Source organism: Doryrhamphus excisus, chromosome 21 (genome assembly GCF_030265055.1).
Source record: "Doryrhamphus excisus isolate RoL2022-K1 chromosome 21, RoL_Dexc_1.0, whole genome shotgun sequence".
In the NCBI taxonomy this organism is placed as follows: Eukaryota; Metazoa; Chordata; class Actinopteri; order Syngnathiformes; family Syngnathidae; genus Doryrhamphus; species Doryrhamphus excisus.
Window position 1 is genome coordinate 11,095,984 of NC_080486.1, and position 22,115 is coordinate 11,118,098.

The 22,115-nt window shown below is 42.8% G+C and overlaps 2 protein-coding genes across 7 annotated transcripts in view; one reads left to right on the plus strand and one right to left on the minus strand.

The window, feature by feature from the left end:
• Positions 1 to 5,613: 5,613 nt before the first annotated feature.
• On the minus strand, positions 5,614 to 15,917 carry nfx1 (nuclear transcription factor, X-box binding 1). The gene is made up of 23 exons (XM_058060757.1): positions 15,666 to 15,917; positions 14,646 to 15,290; positions 14,427 to 14,588; positions 14,190 to 14,267; positions 14,007 to 14,112; positions 13,031 to 13,102; positions 12,817 to 12,956; positions 12,654 to 12,753; positions 12,367 to 12,584; positions 11,072 to 11,169; positions 10,975 to 11,005; positions 10,792 to 10,874; positions 10,620 to 10,728; positions 10,434 to 10,553; positions 10,289 to 10,368; positions 9,990 to 10,220; positions 9,851 to 9,924; positions 8,507 to 8,608; positions 8,301 to 8,438; positions 8,145 to 8,211; positions 6,725 to 6,870; positions 6,556 to 6,660; positions 5,614 to 6,489 (listed from the first exon to the last, which is right to left on the minus strand). The coding sequence occupies exons 1-23, from the start codon at positions 15,682 to 15,684 to the stop codon at positions 6,414 to 6,416; spliced, it is 3,000 nt and encodes a 999-aa protein (XP_057916740.1). The 5' UTR covers positions 15,685 to 15,917; the 3' UTR covers positions 5,614 to 6,413.
• A 1,252-nt stretch (positions 15,918 to 17,169) lies between these two features.
• Positions 17,170 to 22,115, plus strand: part of asap1b (ArfGAP with SH3 domain, ankyrin repeat and PH domain 1b) — a 39,739-nt gene continuing 34,793 nt past the window's right edge. For 5 of the 6 annotated variants that reach the window (XM_058060752.1, XM_058060755.1, XM_058060753.1 and 2 more), the window contains exon 1: positions 17,171 to 17,929. In XM_058060752.1, coding sequence (XP_057916735.1) covers positions 17,804 to 17,929 — 126 coding nt within the window. In that variant the 5' untranslated portion in view covers positions 17,171 to 17,803. Of the gene's footprint in view, positions 17,930 to 22,115 lie in introns of all 6 variants that reach the window. The other variant, XM_058060751.1, reaches the window with a different exon arrangement.

A 22,115-nucleotide genomic window follows, 5' to 3' on the forward strand; every position in this document is an offset into this window, starting at 1 on the left:
CAGACCAACTGTTGAAAATGTCAATCAAAGATCCTATATATGACAGGAGTGCTCTGCTGTTTTTATGGACCAACTGGTAGAAAATGTCAATCAAAGATCCAATATATGACATGAGTGCTCTGCTGTTTTTACAGACCAACTGATTAAAAATGTCAATCAAAGATCCTATAAATGACAAGAGTGCTCTTCTGTTTTTACAGACCAACTGATTAAAAATGTCAATCAAAGATCCTATACATAACAGGAGTGCTCTGCTGTTTTTACGGACCAACTGGTAGAAAATGTCAATCAAAGATCCTATATGTGAGAGGAGTGCTCTGCTGTTTTTAAACATTCTGAAAGAAAAACCCTGCCAATCAAAGATCCTACTTATTGGAAAACTGATAGGAAAACATGGCCACCATCAAGTATGATAACACGTATGCAAGTATTTTATATTTAATACAGAGCAGTGAGGGTTTTTTTTTCCTGTCTCGGGGAATCTGTATGTGAAAGCTTATGTAAACGTACCCCAAGTACGAGCTAATGGGATGAAAAAGCCACTTGACCAAGAGATGTCAAGAGCATCCTCGCTTCCTCTGTCTGAACGCCGGCCATTGTTAAAAAGTGCCGTCGCAGGTTACGACTTGTTTCCTTAATTAGCTTTACGTTTGGCTCAGCAGTCCGGCTGTGGAGGGGGGGGGGGGGGGTATGGACCTCCAAATAAACAAGCCGGGGTTCTGCACAGGAGCTGCTGCATTGAGGCTTCAAGGGGTCACCTCCTTTGGTAGGGTGTTTTTTTCCCGCGGCCAGGGACCCCCTAAAGGAGGTTCCCGTGTTTGTCTTTTAAGTCAATGCATAGACATAATAGATTATTTTTAAAAGTAGCATTTATTTTTAGCACATAACATAACACATAACAACTTCCTTCACTAGCACTTGATGTTGGAATTGAAAGACCCTCCCTTGTGTTGCTAGCAGATACTCTTGCTCTATGCTGACACCTGTTGTCGAAACCAGCACACTGCAGCTTTAAGAGGCCTTCAAAGAAGCCCAATTTCTCCGACTGCAAGACTCATGCGTTATGAGTCCATGCTAACCGCTAAGCTAACACAAAAGAACCGATTTACGACGAGGTCTTAAAGGTCAAGAGCAGCAGCAAAGCAGAGCAAAGGGCACGTGGACGTTCAGTGACAACAAAGGACTATAAGGGGAGTATGGGCGATGCAAAAGAGTGCGATCCCCCTACAAGGAGTACCCCTTACTGGACCCCCATTGACTCCCTCGCCAATGCCAGTCTGTAGTCTGACCAAACGCTAGCAGCAGTATTATGGATGACCAACAGAGGGAGCTGTTGTATGAATGCATTGACGTTGAATGGAAAAAAGGTGTCAAAGACAGTGTTTAATTTACAGCTGATTATTATTAACCTATAATTCATATTTTATACTGTACATATTTTACACAATTTCTCTTGGGAATGAGTAAAGTATCTATCTATCATTTGTTCAAGCCGACCTCCGGTCACCATTTTCCATTCGGCACCACATCACTTCCTCATTCCGCCACAAGGGGGTGTCAAAGAGCATGTATCGCACACTTCCCTTATAGCGCCTTTGCCAGACAGCAGGGGTGCACTAAAGGAGGTTGAATAAGGGTGGAATTTTGGGCTGTACCCACTGCTGAGGCCCCTTCTCTTTCAGTTTTAAAAGCGCCACACAAAGCCCACCTCATGCTGCTTGAAGGTTGGGCTCTGTGTAAAAGAAACACCATCAAAAGTCTGAACAAACGGGACAAAAACGGCTAAAAAACGTGAGCGGAATACACAATACTGCAGTGGATGGACAAAGACGACACTTTAGGTATGCTAAGGAGTTTAAGCCGGAGCTGGGATTCAACGCTTCATGCTGAAATAAGAGCCAGCAGGCACAATGCAGAGCAGCTCACCTGCTCCAGGGCATTTCCTGTTTGGTGTCGCCATGGCAACGGCATAATCTGCCCTGCCAGTGGAAGCTAATGAAGCTAATAATGTCACTGAGCTCAAAGTTCACACATGCTAAAAAAAAAATTTAGACATCATAAAAAATTCCATTGGATGAAAAATCATATAACCCTTAAAAAATATATAATAATAAAAAAAACTCCCTGCATCCTTTTCAGCATCACTTAATGCACACAGGATGGGCAAGCGTGCTGCACTATTGAGCGTCAACACGTACTCTAAATAGGTCAACTGTCCGCTCCGTGACCCGCAACACTTTCCACTACTCTACAAAATATTATACAACTTAAACCCCATCCTTGGGTTTGATGCCGCTATAATGTGCTGGTGGGGAAAAGATGGAGTCGTGTGTAATTAGGTTACAAAATGCTCTATTTAAATCCCTTAGAAATCTATAATTTAACTATGGAAATGACATAGTGACAGTTGAGGTGGAGTGGGGGATTTGATCGCGGGTTATTTCGCTGCGAGCGAGAAAACTTAACGTATCAGTGCAGCGACACAAAAAAAATGTGCCGGGCGTTTATTTAAGAGGAGGCCTTTTATTTGAGGAAATTGAATAGCTCTACAGGGATTTTCGCTTCTACTCGTCGCGCTATTCGAACTGAATCTATAATGTTTTTTTTTCCTCCCGCTTTGTCCAAATCAATTAAGTTTTCCTGCAAGCTCGTTTGTTTCCACGGCAACAAAGCAGCCATTGAGCAGGTTCGCATTCCTTCCCGGCTATGCTGGAAGTGCCCCATTGTCCATTTTTATCCCAAACACAAAGGCTAGACTGCATTTTTTTTTTATTTGAGTGACCCGCTATTTAACGGTGCTTGTGCAGGTGCAAAAAAAATCCCATGTGCTCAAACTTGGGTTGAATCTTGCAGTATTCCCTTAAAAAGCCGTGGTGCAGACAACGATGCTACTTTTTGGAATATCAATCATGAGAAGGTATTTATCCAGTACTGTGCAGCACTGTAAGGCGTTTTTTCTGTTGCAGCTGAGGTCCAAGTGTACAGGAAACCCGAGGAGGAGGAGGAGGAGGTGGAGGAGGAGGAGGCCTAAGCTCTGCAAAGCCTATAAAATTTGCAATGCACTCACATCTATCCGCAGTTAGTTACTGTATTATAAAATGAATGGCCTCTCATGCACCTCCAAGTTTCAACGACCAGTAAATAATGTGATACACACACACACACACACAGAGGCAGCCAACAAGTCCAAGTACTGCGGCGAGCCAACGCAGCACTTCAGTCGCTATATGAATCACAAGCGAGAGGGAATATAAGACGCTAAGGGTCGATATGCGCTTGAAAAGCAGCTCTTTGTTTGTGGCCCTTAGCATATTCTTGGGACGCTTGACGCGGCTAGCCTAATTCTTCTGCTACCGGTGGTTAACATGAGCTAACAAGCTAACTGTATCCAAATTTAACATAAAAAGTGATATACATTAAACTAATACTTTTTAAAAACGACATTTGTATACATTTTATTCACCAAACCCAGCTCCGTTTGCGTGTTAGCACTAAGCTAACTGTATGTGTTGGTAAAAGACAGCACTACATTTAACACCCGGAGGAAAAAGTAGTGGCCATTTTTTAAAATACACTGGTTACATTATATAAATATATAAATAGGGATGAATCTATGCTCTTTGAATTCAAATGTCTCATTGGTATCACTTTTGAAAGGAATTGTAATTTAGAAAAGAGCAAATGTAACATGAAACATATGACACTAACTACAAGCGTCGGCCATCTTTGAAGCTAAATTAGCCGCAGTTAGCTACAGTTAACTCGCTCTTCACAGTATGAATAAATACATAACGTATATATATCTTCTCTTTGAATTCAAATGTGTCATTGATATCACTTTTGAAGGCAATTAGAATTTTTAAAAGAGTACACTTAATACAAACAAATGACAGTAATGAAGAGCCATCTTGGAAGCTAAATTAGCTGCAGTTAGCTACAGTTAACTAGCTCTTCACAGTATGAATAAATACATAACGTATATATCTTCTCTTTGAATTCAAATGTGTCATTGATATCACCTTTGAAGGCAGTTATAATTTTGAAAAGAGTACACTTAATACAAACAAACGACATTAATGAAGACTGACAGCCATCTTGGAAGCTAAATTAGCTACAGTGAGCTACAGTGAGCTACAGTTAACTAGCTCCAGTTAACAGTATGATAAATACATAATATATGATTCTTCTATTTGAAATATGTATCATAGAAAGAATTATAATTTAGAAAAGAATAAGTGTAACACAAAGAAATTACAGTAACTAAAGGCAGCGGCCATCTTTGAAGCTTAAATGAGCTACAGCTAACTAGCTCTTCATAGTAAATACAAAGTATATGTAGCTCCTCTTTGAATAAAAACGTCACTAGTATCATTTTTTAAAGGAATTATCATTTAGAAGCCAGTAAGATACATGTAACACACACAAATGAGCATAAAGCCATCTTTGAAGCTAAGCTAAGCTATATAAAAATGAAAAGAGGAGGCCATGTTTGAAGCTAAACTAAGCTAAGTTAAAAGCGAGGCTACTAAGTTTTTAATAACTGTTATTGTTATAAAATTGATCAATGATCGGGGAGAAAGATGAAATTACGAACTGAAACTTTTTTTTTTTTACTGCATGATGGAGAAGCTAGAGGATGGTGAGCCCATCCACCACCCACCCTCCACCCTCCCCTCCACGCCGGGCTCCGGCTCCCCTTCACGGGGTCTCAGGTGTCTCGTTTCACGTAGCAGTCAAGGTTAACAAGCTAGTGTCTGCATGCTTAGGCGGCTTTCGGAAGGTAGGTGAGGGGGGGTGAGGTGCTGCAAGTACACGGTGTGATGATGCAGACGCACCGAGGGGGTGGGGGGCAACTGTAGCCTCCCCCCCCCCCGTGAAATATCCCTATCCCCATCTCGAATGCCTCCTGCAGCCTAAACAACAACCTTACATGGAAAATTAGCATTTAAATTTAAAAAACAAGACAATAAAAAGCAGCAAATATAAAGAAACGCAGCATAGTTTACATGGTGGATGCGGTAGTGATGTGCTAATAAACGCCAAGGTAGCTCCATACCTTTCTCTCCATCCTTTTTTAGCCGACTCAACAACACCAAGTGTCGGATGTGTCTCCGTGGAGAGGCGCCCGCTCCGGTGCGGTGCAGTCCGGTTCCGTCAGGTCACTCCTGAACTTCCTCACGGCTTTTCAGCAGCCAAACACTCCAAGCCACCGAGTCTCACTTCCCCATCGGATGGACCGCGAGGGGAGACTTGTTAGCGCCGCTGCTGGCCTGTTGGGACGCCGGGGATGGTGGAGCCAAAGCCCGGATTGGTGAAACCTCGGCTGGGGGAAGGAAGCAGGGGCGCAGGCGCGGTCTGTGAGCAGGAGAGTGGATGTGATGAAAAATGACCAGCGGCAGGGAGTGTCGTCAAATTATTATGCTTGGAAGGGAGCTGCTTCTGTGCAAAGCTGCTCCACCATTTTTTTAAAAATTCTCACATAGCAGAGACAAAGAGACTGACTTGTTTTCTTTTCTTTTTTTTGGTGCACACATGAAAAAAAACACACAACTGAAAAAACAACACAGTACTACTCAGAAATACTCATAGTTGGCTGCAGTGTATCGAATATTACTGTAAATGTTCTGTTTTTTTATACCTAAAATTAAAAGAAAACTCACTGTATATATAAGAACTTCACTTTAACAATGATGTGGAGTGCATGAGAAAGTGGAAGTGAAAACTCTTGGTCCGTATGGTTATACATGAACAAGTATATTCCACAACCACAGATCAATCATGGTACCTACCGTATGCGATCCCGTAGAGTTCATACAACAAAAACTCAATCAGGGGGTTGCCTACAGCCACAGCGAATGACACTTTCTCCACTAGCACCATGTTTTTCCGGCAACTATAGGAGATTATTATTTCGATCAAAGTATTGCGTGAGGCATTTACGGTCGTTGGATGTTTTGAGTCGACTTTGCAATTTATATTTCAGCTCATGCAAACGATACACGAGTTGATTCAGATGATATAACCGTGTGTGTGAGTCAACACACTTTTATGGCTCAAACAAAGCCTTCTCTCCACAGTGCAGCCCACTCCGGTCCTCCCACTCCAAACGCTTCAGGGACGTACACTGGGAGTGAAAGCAACCAGAAATATCTCCCAAAACACATACTCTAGCGTAGTATTGTAGTATTTGTGTTGGGATTTTTTTTTTTTTTTTTTGGAGCTGATGCAGCGCATCAATGATAAAACATGTCATTTTGTTTAATTGGCATCTTTATTTGAAGTGGCTCTTCTCAGGAAGTGCTTGCATACAGGAAGAGCGTTTACAATCTTGATTGAGGGTTCATGCTTCATCCAAAAAAAAGCAGCATTTCTATTTTATTATTGCAGTCATGTCCAATTTTTTTTTTTTTTTTTTAGTCCTGGACGTCAAAATAATCTATTACCGGTTCTTCTTTAACCAGCTTGGACCAGGTGGTGGTGCTGGAGACCCTGTTAGGACAGTCGGGAAAGGAGTTAATAAAAAATGGGGTTGATATTTTCCGTACAAGAACCGACCTGCTGCTGGACTGTTTGATATGAGCGATGGGCACGGGAGCCCTGGTGGTGGTTTCTCGCTCGATCAGCGAGGTCAAAGTGGTTTTTGGACACATGGACTTCCCCCTGAAAAGACACAAAAGGCGTCCTTCAAGGATGTGTCACTCCAACAGGGGACGCGGGGGCTTACTTGTGTGCCGTGATGACCACGTTGCGTTTGGGCTCGCTGTCGTAGCTCACGCTCTCCACGCCGTAGACCTCGGCCAGCTCGTGGATGATCTTACGGCGTTCCCTGTTCATGGGCTGGAAGAAGTGGCTCCTCTTTAGCTGCTTGCCCTGCACAACAACAATGTCATTCGCCTGCGACCTTGACGTGCATCCGACTAGTATGCAAAAAAAAAAAAAAAAAAACAGCCCATGACTGAAGCTACTAATTTAGCGAGTATAATAAAGAGGCTGTCACAGGTTCCATCTGTGAGGTCCACCGGAGAATTGACAGCGCTCAAAAATAGACTCAAGCAGGTCACATAATTATGAAGGTCGTGGGAGCAGAGTTAAATATTTATCTCATAGTTATACTGTCTAAGTTTAGAACTTGAATAAGTCCGCAACGACATTCTCACAGCCCTCCGAGCTAAAAACTTTTAGACTTTATGGCTGATTTTGAGTCGCTCAGTCCCCGGTCTCAAACCTGGAACACTGCGTTGGCCGACTGGGCTCGAAATGGATCATGTCATACGTCACTAACGGGACATTTTCAGTCACAATCGGTGTTTTTTCCCTCTCCTCTGGCGTGCCACAGGGTTCAATGCTTGAACCTACCTTAGTTTCAATCTACATTAAATTCAAATGTGTCATTGATATCACTTTTGAAGGACATTATAATTTTGAAAAGAGTACACTTAATACAAACAAATGACAGTAATGAAGCCATCTTGAAAGGCCATCTTGGAAGCTAAATTAGCTACAGTTAGCTACAGTTAACTAGCTACAGTTAACAGTGCGATAAATACATAATATATGATTCTTCTATTTGAAATATGTATCATTGAGGGAATTATAATTTAGAAATGAATAAGTGGAACACAAAGAAATTACAGTAACTAAAGGCAGCGGCCATCTTTGAAGCTAAATGAGCTACAGCTAACTAGCTCTTCATGGTAAATACAAAGTATATGTAGCTCCTCTTTGAATAAAAATGTCACTGGTGTCATTTTTTTAAAGGAATTATAAATTAGAAGCCAGTAGGATACATGTAACACACACAAATGAGCATAAAGCCATCTTTGAAGCTAAGCTAAGCTATATAATACCATTAGGACCAATTATCTCCAGACAGAATGTCCATAAACAAATTAGTTGTGTCATAAGAGGAAGTTTTTTCCACCTTGTTTTACTTGTTCTTATTATATATTATTTTATAATTTATTATTATGTCAGGTGCTATACAAATAAACTTTGATTTGAATCCCAAAATCAAACATGAAAATGATCTGCAAAACCGCAACATACACATGTGTCAATACAGCAACTTCCGTATTTCGCCACTAGAGGGAGCAATAGATGAGAAAGTAGTGCAGGTTCCATATGTACTGTCCAAATACACTCACCTTAGAAACAAGATCAATAAGATTCTTTATCGCTTCTTCTACGCTTGAGACAAATTTCAAATCTTTTCTGAAAGGTAAAAAAACACTTTTTAGTGTGATGTGAACTTGTGGTTGCTACCGACTCGACGGTCTGGATGCAGAAAAGATCAGACAGACCTGGCATCCTCCTTGAGGCTGCTGCTGTATACAGAAGTGGAGCGCATGTTGAAGGGGTCAGAGGAGGGGTCTATCTGCAGGGCCTCCGCCAGGCGCTTGTTCCTCTCCAGGGCGGCGCACTCCTCGTCACATTGGAGCCTGGCAAAAAAAAAAGATTAGATTAGATTAAATTCATTCTTCACAGTCACTGTCGAAAATTCCTCTACCTGGTCTGTTTGAGCTCCTTCTTAGCAAGGAGCGGGCCGATGTCCATGGAGTCTCCCAGCTGCATGTCTGATAGTTTGCTGGCCATGGCGATGGCGGCGTACCTGTGACACAGAACATGTAACAAGGTTTCAAACTGTAGTTTTAGGAGGACGTGGCCTATTTATTTATTTTTTATTTAGTATCCTCCTTATTTAGCATACGATTTAAAGTCATGAGTATTGGTTAATATTATAGAATTATAGATTAACTGCTATATTAGGCATGAAAAAAGGGGTAGTGTGAGAGTTTAAACCTTGATAGGTGGACTATTAGGGGGAATATTTTGGTAATGGTTTAATTTCATTTGAACATGCATCAGATGACAAGTGAATGCATCACATAATCAGTTCAAAGTTCCACATGTCCAAAAGGAGTAGGAAGAAGCAAAGCTTATGAAATCCTACCCCTCCATCTGGTACTTTTACAATCAGTGACTGTTACATTTGTTCACTTCCTGCTTTCCTAATATAGTTTAAGTGTTTTTTTGTTTTTGTATTGAATGCATCACATAATCGGTTCACAGTTCCACATGTCCAAAAGGAGTAGGAAGAAGCAAAGCTTATTAAATCCTACCCCTCCCATCTGGTACTTTTACAATCAGTAACTGTTACATTTGTTCACTTCCTGCTTTCCTAATATAGTTTAAGTTTTTATTTTATTTTATTTTTGTATTGAATGCATCACATAATCGGTTCACAGTTCCACATGTCCAAAAAGAGTAGGAAGAAGCAAAGCTTATTAAATCCTACCCCTCCATCTGGTACGTTTACAATCAGTAACTGTTACTTTTGTTCACTTCCTGCTTTCCTAATATAGTTTAAGTTTTTTTTTTTTTTTTGTATTGAATGCATCACATAATAAGTTCACAGTTCCACATGTCCAAAAGGAGTAGGAAGAAGCAAAGCTTATTAAATCCTACCCCTCCATCTGGTACTTTTACAATCAGTAACTGTTACATTTGTTCACTTCCTGCTTTCCTAATATAGTTTAAGTTTTTATTTTATTTTTGTATTGAATGCATCACATAATCGGTTCACAGTTCCACATGTCCAAAAGGAGTAGGAAGAAGCAAAGCTTATTAAATCCTACCCCTCCATCTGGTACTTTTACAATCAGTAACTGTTACTTTTGTTCACTTCCTGCTTTCCTAATATAGTTTTTTTTTATTTTTGTCATGTACCAAAGTACCAAAGTACACACACTACATATGTTTCTACATATGTTTTAATCTCTAGCCTAATATCGTAACAACAAAAAAAGAGAATGTGGCACCCATTGTACCACCTCTCCTAAAATAATCTGACCTCTGGTATGAAGTGGCAGCCTCAGGGCAGGACACCGTTTCTTTCCTTCGACCGCAATCGCACTGCAGCGCCACCTAAGATGTGCACATAAAATTAAGAGACGTTCTCTCTTTAAGTGAACAAAAGCTGTCTTGTCCACCTTGGCGTGGCAGGCGTTTTGCGGGCAGTCGGCGCCCGTGTGGCAGGGGGCGGAGCACGCGTGGCCGCAGTCGGCGCGTGGCAGCGTGCACGGCTGCTTGCAGGGGCCGCCGGCCAAGCAGTCGCCCCTGTGGCAGATCCTCTTGCAGCGGTGCATGTCGCAGGGAAGCGCTTTGTCGCAGGTGAGGCCGCAGGAGATGTCTTGCAGGTGACAAGGGATGTTGCTGCGTTGCTGAAAATAAAATAAAAATTAAATAAAAGCAAAACACGGGGGGGATTCCGGGGCGAGGGAGGTGTCACCTCGTGTTTTCCCATGCACCATTTCTGGGTGAGGTACGTGCAGGGGGGGCACTTCTCTTCACTGTGGCAGTTGTGGAACACTAACAAATAAAATTCAACACATCAGGAGTGGAGTCTTGTTATTGCTTTGCAAAGTGCTTCTTACCAGGATGGTCGCACTCGTGTCTTCTCGTACACGCGTTCTTGCACTCGGGTGGGCTGGTGCCACACGGGATGGGCGGGTACAACACAGAGACGCCGCAGTGACACGTCAACTCGTCGAAACCTTCGCAGGAATGCGTGATTACATTGCACGCAGAAAAATTAAACCGTAAATGAGTTTGGGACTCACTGGACTGCCAGCAGGGCTCACAGTTGCCACGGTGACAAGGCTCCTGGCAGCGGTGTAGGCCGCAGTTGAGCTTGTAGCCGCAGATCAGCGGACACCTGTGTTCTGTGCTCTGTGGAGGGGGGAATTTAAAAAAATAAAGAAAAATAAACAAAAAAAGTTGGCCAGAGCTTACCACGCAGCACAGCTCGCCACATTTGTGTCGCCCGCAGGAGCGTTTCTTGCTGCAGCGCTTCTCGCAGGTGAAGACCAGCTCCTCTGGAAGCGAAACAGAAAGGAATCAAACACACACACATTAAAAAAAACCCACTCAGAACAGAACAGTAATGATGTTCCATAGGATTCATCACAAGCTCACCCTCTTTTTGAATTGTAGCACATGGCACTTCCTGGAAAATAAACACAACTCTGATGTTAACGGGACATAACATGGTAGCCCAAACGCTGCAACCCACCTTGGTCTTGGAAGCACATCGACATCTGATGGTGGAAGTCAGGGAGCAGGGTCCGCAGACACCCTCGTGGCACAGCTTGTCGCAGAGATGGACCGTGTCTGAAATCATTTGTTGTTATTAGGTGGGAAAAAGATGGATTTGTGCATTATTCAGCGACCATTCGACCGTCAAGAAGTATGTGTTGACTGCATATGTGTTGTCTGATTGTTTATAAAACGACTGTTTGCTAAATACAAGGATGAAGAGTCTTGAACCAGTCATGATGTGCAATATTTATATCACTATATTGACACTTACTATGGTACCCATTATGTCATTGTATTGTCATATTATTAAAATTTAAAAAATTACATTTTTTTTTTATTATGGAAAGCAGGACGTGAACAAATGTAACAGTTCGTGATTGTAAAAGTACCAGATGGAGGGATAAGATTTAATAAGCTTTGCTTCTTCCTACTCCTTTTGGACATGTGGAACTGTCAACTGATTATGTGATGCATTCAATTGTAATCTGATGCATGTTCAAATGAAATTCAACCATTACCATTACCAAACTCCACACAGAGATGGCTGAGGGTGGTGCTGGCAAAATAAGTGTAAAAAAAATAAAAAAAATAAAAAAAATATAAATTAATTTAATTTTTAACTATATTAGGAAAGCAGGAAGTGGACAAATGTAACAGTTATTGATTGTAAAAGTACCAGATGGAGGGGTAGGATTTAATAAGCTTTGCTTCTTCCTAGTCCTTTTGGACATGTGGAACTGTCAACTGATTATGTGATGCATTCAATTGTAATCTGATGCATGTTCAAATGAAATTCAACCATTACCATTACCAAACTCCACACAGAGATGGCTGAGGGTGGTGCTGGCAAAATAAGTGTAAAAAAATTTAAAAAAATTAATAAAATATAAATTAATTTAATTTTTAACTATATTAGGAAAGCAGGAAGTGAACAAATGTAACAGTTACTGATTGTAAAAGTACCAGATGGAGGGGTAGGATTTAATAAGCTTTGCTTCTTCCTACTCCTTTTGGACATGTGGAACTGTGAACTGATTATGTGATGCATTCAATTGTCATCTGATGCATGTTCAAATGAAATTAAACCATTAACTGTTTTTCCTGGTTTCAGTTTCAAATTTAATCGTATTTAGTCTAAGATGACATACTTTCTATTATGTCTACTATAGTGGGTAATATGAGTGTAAAGGTGACTATAGGGGTGTTATTTCATGTCTAGAGAACTCTAAGTGTTTTGTATGCTATAACTACAACGATATTGGATCCTACCATTGGAGCCACAGGCCAGGGGTTTGCTGCACGTCTTCCCGCAGGACGGGATAGGGTCGGAGCAGCTCTGTCGCTCAGCGTAGCCCAACTCCAGGAGCTTAGTGAGCGGCGTTTGACCGCAGGGGCAAGTCTTCACCGTGGTCGGCGAGCGAGGGCACGGCGAGCACGAGCCGCGGTGGCACGGCTGCTGACACTGATGAGCGTCACAGTCGAGCATCCTGGGAAACGCAGGCAGAGTCAAGAGAGGCGTGGGAGCCGAGTAACAAAATAACCGGCATCAAACTTACTTTGCGCATGTTTTTTGACAGGGGAAATTCCCCGAACCGTCGAACGCGTCTTTATCCGTGCCGCACGGGGCTTCACGAGTCGTAACTCCGCAGTAGCAGACTGGAGTGGAATTAAATGTCAATGACATGAATGGAGGAAAAGCAAAGAAAATGTGATATTTACCTTGCTGGACTTGCAGCTGACAGGGCTGGCAGGCCCCACTGTGGCACACCTGAGTGCACAAGTGTTGGCCACAGTTGAGTGGAACTCCACATTCCTTGTCACAGTGGAGAAACGAAGCCTGGCCGCAGCGTGTCGGCTGACTGAGGAGAAACGATCCAGGCGTTTATTACTGCGTCAAAACCCCAGGAAATGTCAAAGAACGTGGGAGTGGCACCTGGTTTTTCCACAGACGCAGAATTTGGTCACAAAAGCTGGACACTGTGGACAAGGTCCTGGATGACACAAACTGAAGAAGACATGCAAGGTGCCATTATCGCTCATGTGTTATTATTATTATTAATAATAATGAAACTTTAATTAAACTAAACTTTTCTTATGTTTTTATCCTCTTAGTCTTCAGCTTTTAACTCCAGTGTTTTGTTTTAATCTTTTTAGTCCTATTTTTTTTGCTCTTAGTCTTCAGCTTTTAACTCCAGTGTTATATTTTTATCTTTTTAGTCCTATTTTATGCTCTTAGTCTTCAGCTTTTAACTCCAGTGTTTTGGTTTTATCTTTTTAGTCCTATTTTATGCTCTTAGTCTTCAGCTTTTAACTCCAGTGTTATATTTTTATCTTTTTAGTCCTATTTTTTTTGCTCTTAGTCTTCAGCTTTTAACTCCAGTTTTATATTTTTATCTTTTTAGTCCCATTTTATGCTCTTAGTCTTCAGCTTTTAACTCCAGTGTTTCCTCAGAAGGGTCCTCCACACCGGGGGCTGTGTCGGGTCTGCTGAGGGGGTGCCATCCTTGGGTCACTTCGACCCGGCCGGCTGGGGGTTCCTCCCTTTAATGTGGGGGTCCGCCCGTCTGTCGGAGTCGGGGGGCCCGGGTGCTGGTACTTTGATGGCACGGCCTGCAGCTCCTCCCAGTGTGGACGGCCCCAAAGTTGGCGTTCCCTTGTTCCTCAGTGTCTCCCTACTGTGTGTGATTGTGTGTGTGTGTGTGTGTGTGTGGGGGGGGGGGGGGGGGGGGGGTTCCAGTATGGAGGGTGAGAAGGAGGGGCTTTCTTTTGTTTCTTTGTTTTTTCCTTTTAATTGTGGTAATTGTTTTAATTCTGTAAAGCACTTTGTGTTGCATGTCTTTGCAGGAAAAGTGCTATACAAATAAAGTTGATTTGATTATTAATAATAATAAAGTTTCGCTCAAACTCACATATTACAGGGGTGGTTGCAGTCTACTCCACTTCTCTTCTTCCCGCACATGTCGCCACAGCTGTGAGGAATCTCATTGCGTTGCCACTCGGGGTTTGTCACTTTGCCTGCCAGCACATAGCGGGAAAAACATATGGGACAAGAAGTTTCACAACAGATTTTGGAGTCAGGAAAAATTCCTCACCGCAGAAGCAGGTGTAGAAGGTCGGGTGTTTAAGTGCGACGTTTTGACACGCGGGGCAACGCCAACCTTCTGATGAATCTAAAAAAAAATTATGAAAAAGCAGACAGTGATGGTGAGAATAGTAATGAATAACAACCAGAAAAAACTAATCCTAATAATAAGGTACCTGAATGCAACACTGCACACAAGAAAGGCTGACTTTTAGACACGTTAACGAATATAATGTATGCTTCTAACCATCTGCCTGCGAGGCTGGGGATCGAGCCCATTTCTTGATGCAGTTCAGGTGGAAGACGTGGAAGCAGCTCTGGCAGCTCCAGATGGGCGCCATGAGGCGGATCACCTCGCAGCACACCATGCACTCGTACTTCTCCTCTGACAGCTGCTCGATGAGACATCCTACGGACGGAAGACCATTAATAATCTCGACAATGTGGATTAGATTGAATGGTGTACCTGTCTGGCTCTCGTTGCTCTCTGGCATCTTGTCCAAGTTCCTTCTGTGGTTCTGCGGTCTCCTCTGCCCTCGTTGATGGATCCCCGGGTGTCGTCGGATGTGATTGTCATGGGAAGTGGCTCCCCTCTCTGGAACTTGCTCTTCCCGTGGTGTTGGCGGTGGCTTAATTGGTCCTTGTCGTCGCTTCCCATGACTATGGAAATCTCTTTGCGAGTCCGGACTGGTCCTCCTACGGTTGTGGGTGCTTTCCTGGTGTTGTTTTTTGTCGGCATCCGGCGTCTGCGGTCTCTCTCGCCGCCAGTTTGTCGCATCGGGTCCATCATCTGACTGATAGCTACCAAAACCTCGATTTTGGCCACCATAATCACTTGGTGGTCTTTGCCATCGTGAGCCATGAAAGTTCTCATTTGCGCCTCGAAGTCCATCCCTGCGGCCTCGGCCTCGCCTCCTAACGCTTGTCTCACCCTGGTAGGGAGGATGGTCAGCATGCTGGGAATTATTATGTTGGTTGAATGGGAGATGAGAGTGTCCATATTGTTTTGTGGGGCCACTGAAGGGGCGGTCATTGTTGTGTCTGGGCTGACCCCGTCTGGATTTGTACTGGTTTGACTTTTTATGAGCCTCTGGATTGAGGTCTGGAGGGTCTAAAAATTAACAACATTGACAGTGTTAAGTATTGTTCACAAAAAACACACACAATCAAACCTAACGATGGCAGATTTCTTGCTATTTAATGACACACATTGCCCCTTAGAGTCCAGATTTTATAGCCACATCATATTTGATGCTAGCGTTCAAAGGTCACACTGTGTCACGTTTACTCTGACAGGCTATGCGAGCTCAAGTATTACATTAGCACTGTTATCATGGTCTAAATATCGATTTATACAGGAAATAAGACGACAGAGTTGTATTATTTATCCAAGTTAACTATAAATAAACGATAAATGTATATAGACGAACGTCTCCTTGAACGAAGTTACCACTGGATTACATCATGACACAACATATTAAATTACCTGAGGATCCTTCAGCCATTCAGGCAGTTGTTTATTTCCACTCCTCGAATCAAAAGTTCAACGATTGATGTTCGTTTACTGAAAAAAAAAGTGAGAAACGTCTCCCAGGAAGTTCTACTTTCAAAAATAGCGAACTGAGGTCGTAACAACGCAGACAACTGGCTCTCTTGTAGCTTCAACTCAGCTGAGTAACAGTGTGAGCTAACAGCTAATAGCTAACAGCAAGGCTATCGGTGTAGTGAGTACGTCACTTCCTGTCATGGCTTTCAATGTAAAAGCGTGGGTGCGGTAAAGTGAAGACAAAAATACACATTTAATACATTAGCTGTGTCGTTGAACAAAGAAAAGTATAGTTCATGTTTCATATATTTTACACTAAATCTACACAGCAGTTCGGATACTTCGTTCACCATATAAGCTTATGTACAGTAGCCGAGAGAGTCCACCTACGCCGGCCATATTTGCAAAGGTTAGTATGGGTTCGCCGCCTCTACCACCCAAGGCTTGGTACCACTTATGGTATCCAAGCTAACTAAACATCCATGACGACATGCCACCACTTACAAGTTGTGCCAACAACGACCAAAACACTCATCTAACGCTTACAGCAGTGTTATAGTATACGACATCTTATAACAAAATGGCATTGAATACATGCTGTGAATCAATATGTGTTCAAACTAAAAAGTGAACAATTGCTCAACTTGTTTGGAATGCACCCCAAAAGAGCTCGCTGTGGAAAATATACTCCACATGAAGACATGTTGCTAGCACACCACAAGATGGCGCCTTTGTGTGTGTTGTTATGGGTCTACATTTATTTTCCAAGTCAAATGAGATAGTTGGATAAAAACAAATTTCTCAGTTGGTTTTGGTTGTATAGCCACACGTTTGCATTATTTATGCGGATTATGGTTTTGTAACTGTATGACGAGCATGCTTTTAGACGTTTGGAGTCGGTAAAAGGACTTTTCAGCATTACAATGAATTTTCAAGCATACTCCTTTTACAACCACAAACCGCGGAGCTCGTACTACACAATGTATCGTATCTCGTTGGTCTTTTCTATAAGCAATTGTAAAGAAAACCTATTTAAGTTGTTTTCAATGACAGTGGATGGGAGGCCTAATGATAAACAGCATTCACTGCAGTCACATGACGCATGCGCAGCTGCGCGAGCTGGGTGGAAAGAGAATATTTGGCAAGCATCTGATGATAACCACGAAACATTGGGAATTTATGGTCTGACTTTCAAAATAGAACATAAACCTCGTTTGTTCATGTAGTTATGGGAATTTGGGAGAATATAAGACAGCGTGGACATACAATGTACATAAAGAACGCACAACATACGACACACGACGCCTTCTTTGTTGTTTTTCCGTATTGCTTGACGTTTGTGCTTTGTATTTGTCAAGGGAGTGGTTTTATTTTGAAGCCCGTAACAGGAAACAGCCAGCTTTTACGGTGGCTATTTTTGCTTTGGTTGCTCCCTCTCTCTCTCTCTTCTCAAGCAGCTTGTGCTTTGCGGAGCAAGAGAGAGTGGCGGTGGATGAGTCTGCGACAGACCTTTATCACCCCGCACAAAAAAACACCAAATTGAAGCCGAAGAAGGGAGCACCAAATCCCGCTGCGCTCGGAAATGACATCGGTGCACTATGGAGTTTAAATCTTAAACGGAAGTCAGCAGCATTGGACGGTTTGGACGACTGAGCGGCTTCTTCGAACATCTGTAGAGCATAATGTGGGCATCCGCTATCCTCCCTCCGAGGTTTAGTTAGACGCAGGGTGACACTACTTATAAATGCGTCGCATGTAGGCATCGTTTTTACACGTATAGACACGGCCTGCCCGCACAAATCGAGGTAATTCCTCTCCCCTCCATGGCCTCCTGGGAACAGTGAAGTCATTCGAGAAAAGGGAAAAAGAGACTTAGTCATCTCTAGTTGTGCTTAGGAGGGAAAATCCACTTCCGAACACGCACAGGACTCGCCCTGCTTTTCGGCCGTTTTTTTACGCCTTTACATGCTCTGACCCCCTCCGCCACCGCAACCACCCTTAAACCCCTCTTTCCCAACCTAACCCTTGAGAGCTCCTCCTCGACCCTACCCGGCTGGGCATAATCCGCTTTTTAAAGGATGCCGGATCAAATATCTGTGTCCGAGTTTCTCTCGGAAACGACCGAGGATTACAATTCCCCGACCACGTCCAGCTTCACTACCCGGCTGCAGAGCTGCAGGAATACCGTGAACGTCCTGGAGGAGGTGAGGATGCACACCTATTATCATTGCATTGTCATAATAGCACCTGTTGTTGTCTGTCTGTGTATTATTAGGCATTTTCTATTCAAACTGTATTCCCTAAGATGTATATATGTGTGTGTGTGTGTGTGTGTGTGTGTGTGTATATATGTGTGTGTGTGAAGGTGATCTTTATTGCCACATAGAGCACTATAACAGAGGGGTTGGGTGGCTGTGATGGAGGATGTGCACTGAGGCCTGCAGCTTTCTGTGCTCACTCTTACGTAACTCACAGCTTCAGTGCATTGCTGCCAGGCTGGAGCATTGTGTATGTGTGTATATGTGTGTGTGTGTGTGTGTATGTGTCACACACCACGTCTCATCACAGGCACTCATATCTGCCTGTTAGGATTAGAAACCGAGTACAAACATTGCACCACAACCAAAACATGATTTCAAAAAAAAAAAAAATGCAGTGTCACCTTTCATCATGGCTACTTTGTCATAATCAGGTCAGACAGACCTGTGTCCCCCTCCCCGCCCCAAGTGTGTGTCCCACCTCCAGAACGCCAGCCATGTCCACTGGAGTCCTGATTAAATGGAGCATCAAACTTGGGAATCTCTCACACACACACACACCTTCGCTCCATTGCCTAACTGTGACCTCATTTCCAAATGTAAAACACACAACCATCTCCAGACCTGACTGCCTTCAGGCTGAACATGGAATATTTTCATGGAAGGTAGCTTTAACGTCCATTAATTGCATTGCAGTCAATTCCGACATAGTCAAAACAGTCATTTCCATAGCAGCTAATTCATCTGTTCCAGTGTCAAACTGTTTCCTTAACACGATTATCAGGTCTAAAAAAAAAAAAAAACACACAAATGTAAAAAGATAGCTGCTTAACGCTAACGCTAACATTAGCAACCGTATATAAGGCATTCAGAAGACATTCAAGACATGATGTAGTAGTCTACACTGGTCACTAGGTGTCAGCAATGATCAGACAATAGCCAACGTCGGAGTATGCTGTCCAGATAAAAACAAGGAATATCTTTTTTTATGTCTAATATGTCTTATTTTCTGTTATTATGTCTAATTTATTGGCTAAGGTGACAATAAACGCGCTACACGATGGACTATTGTATATGTAGAAGGTGGTGGTAATGCTAGCTAATTCTAGCAACGTGCTAATGTTAGCAATCACCCATACTGAAATACTACGCCACTTATTGGTCCCCCCAAAAATTCAAAGAAAAATCTGAGGTGTAAAAAAAGAAGTTGTCTGCTAATGTATAAAGGCGGTAGCTAGCAGCTACACTAATGCTAACAACGATAGCAACAGTCAACCCCAGCGCTTGGACTTCTTTTCCAAATACTCAGAAAACTCATGTAGCATGACCTATGTGGGATCGTTAGCTTGCGGTTCACTTCTTACATGCTAATGCTAACAGCTAACATTAAGAGTTTGTTATTTTTCTTCTTGTAACACCCCTCATTGGTCGTACTATGGCTGCTATCTAGCTAGCAAGTGGCGCTAATGCAACTCCAACAATTCAGTAGATACTGTATGAGACGCTAGTGCTTCTAGTGTCCGCGCAATGTCCTAAAAATACACATTTTGAGCCAGAGGGGTGTTTATCCGCTGGCCGTAACAAGGAAAAGAATGAATCAGACTTCAGCCCAAACCAGAAACATCTGTCGGAAAGGGGCGGCCATGTGCGCCGGGCTTCAGTAGCCTCGCTGTGGAATTTTTTTTTTTCCTCCCTTCTACGCGGGAATCACATGACGGCATTACAGCAGGCCGGCGACATGCTGCTCGCTGCTTTAAGACAAAAGGCGAGACGCACTCCATTAACACCTCTGTTGACGCTTGCAGACTTGTGCATGTTGAGCGTTGCATCGCTTCCGCCCGTGCACAAGAAGTTTTTTTTTCTCCGGACTTGTTGGCAAAGTAAATTATGCAAGGGTGCAGTGTGAATATTTCAGGAGTGTAACCCGAGGGAGAGGGCTTGACCACAGAGGCCTTGTCGCCGCACGCCTGCCTCATCAATGGGTGCAATGGATCAGTCCTGTTAATTATTCATGGCCGCTAACACGCCTGTCACGTGTTTACATTTGGATTAATAAACACAATACAATGCAATGGGGAGAAATGATAGCGTGATGTATGCTAGATTTTAGCTTTTGTTGTTGTTTTATCTGTTTTAACATGTTAGCACCTTAGCAAAATGCTAATATCATATTTTTGACACGCTAATTCCTGATAGCTAACATGCTGATTTGTCTGTAGCGTTTCTTAGCTAGCAAGGTAGTTGATGGATATATGCTAGATTTTAGCATTTGTTGTTATTTTAGTGCCGTTTTATCTGTTTTAACACATTAGCGCCTTAGCAAAATGCTAATATCATATTTTTGACACGCTAATTCCTGATAGCTAATATGCTGATTTGTCTGTAGCGTTTCTTAGCTAGCAAGGTGGGTGATGGATGTATGCTAGATTTGAGCTTTTGTTGTTATTTTAGTGCCGTTCTATCTGTTTTAACACCTTAGCAAAATGCTAATATCATATTTTTGACACACTAATTCCTGATAGCTAACATGCTGATTTGTCTGTAGTATTTCTTAGCTAGCAAAGTGGGTGATGTATATATGCTAGATTTTAGCTTTTGTTGTTGTTTTAGTGCCGTTTTATCTGTTTTAACACATTAGCACGTTAGCAAAATGCTAATATCATATTTTTGACACACTAATTCCTGATAGCTAACATGCTGAATTGTCTTTAGCATTTCTTAGCTAGCAACGTGGGTGATGGAAATAAAAGTGCATCTTTATCCTCATTATAATAGTGGTGGTGTTGTTGTCATGACGACCGGTGTACAGTGTAAATTGAGGGACAAGATGAAGAATTCACATGTATTTTTATGCTTTAACTGAACGGAGCGGTGGGCGGAACTCTCCACAGGCGAGTCTTGACCCAGTTTCCTTCTTATCCGGCATGCACACAAACCCCCGAAAACAGCTGATGCGGCGCTGCCAGGAAGTACTCTACAAGCAAATGTGTTTCCCATTGAACGGCGCCATCTTGGGCTTTGTGCAATGTGGGATTTGCTCTCAAGTGACTTTTCTGCACCCTCCGAGGGGTGTGCCTCGTCACCCTGCAGGTGGTCCTTTTTTGCGTCACTTGCATTCCTAAAGCCGTGCCGAGATTGAAGGGAAACCCTCCCAGCTCCGACGGCATTCCTTTGATTCCACATCACACGGGGCTGCAGCCGGAAAAATGTTGACTTTTCACAGTCTTCCTATTCAAGCGTGACTGGGCTTGACCTAATAGGCAGAGAGGCCCTTTTATATATATCTTTTTTTTTTGGTGACTTTTACATAACTACCTTTTCAGCTGCCGGTGGAAGCTGAAAGAGTGAAAAGGATGTGACGCTGAATGAGGAGTTTTGTTCCGAACCACTGCGTCTTTATTTTCCCTCAGAAAAATCATAGCCTAAAGTTTTTTTTTCCCCGTCTCTTTTTGCATTAAACATCACACGTTTGTTATTATGTCTAATTTATTGTCTAATAACGAGTATAAAGGTGACAATAAACGCGCTACACAATGGACTATTGTATACCTAGAAGGTGGTGGTAATGCTAGCTAATAGCTGCAGCTAGGAGACCCAGGTTCAATCCCACCCTCGGCCATCTCTGTGTGGAGTTTGCATGTTCTCCCCGTGCATGCGTGGGTTTTCTCCGGGTACTCCGGTTTCCTCCCACATTCCAAAAACATGCTAGGTTAATTAGCGACTCCAAATTGTCCATAGGTATGAATGTGAGTGTGAATGGTTGTTTGTCTATATGTGCCCTGTGATTGGCTGGCCACCAGTCCAGGGTGTATACCCCGCCTCTCGCCCGGAGACGGCTGGGATAGGCTCCAGCACCACCCGCGACCCTCGTGAGGATAAGCGGTAGAAAATGAATGAATGAATGAAAGTCATACAAGGGCTGAACAGTGGAAGAGTGGTTAGCATGTCGGCCACACAGTCATGAAATTGGGATACATGGGTTTGATTGGTGGAGTTTGCATGTTCACCCCGTGTATGCGAGTGTTTTTCTCGGGTACTTCGGTTTTACTACCTCCTGTATTCTAAAACATGTACAAATGTGAGGTTCATTGGCGATTAAATTGTCCAATGTGAGCATCTATATGTGCCCTGT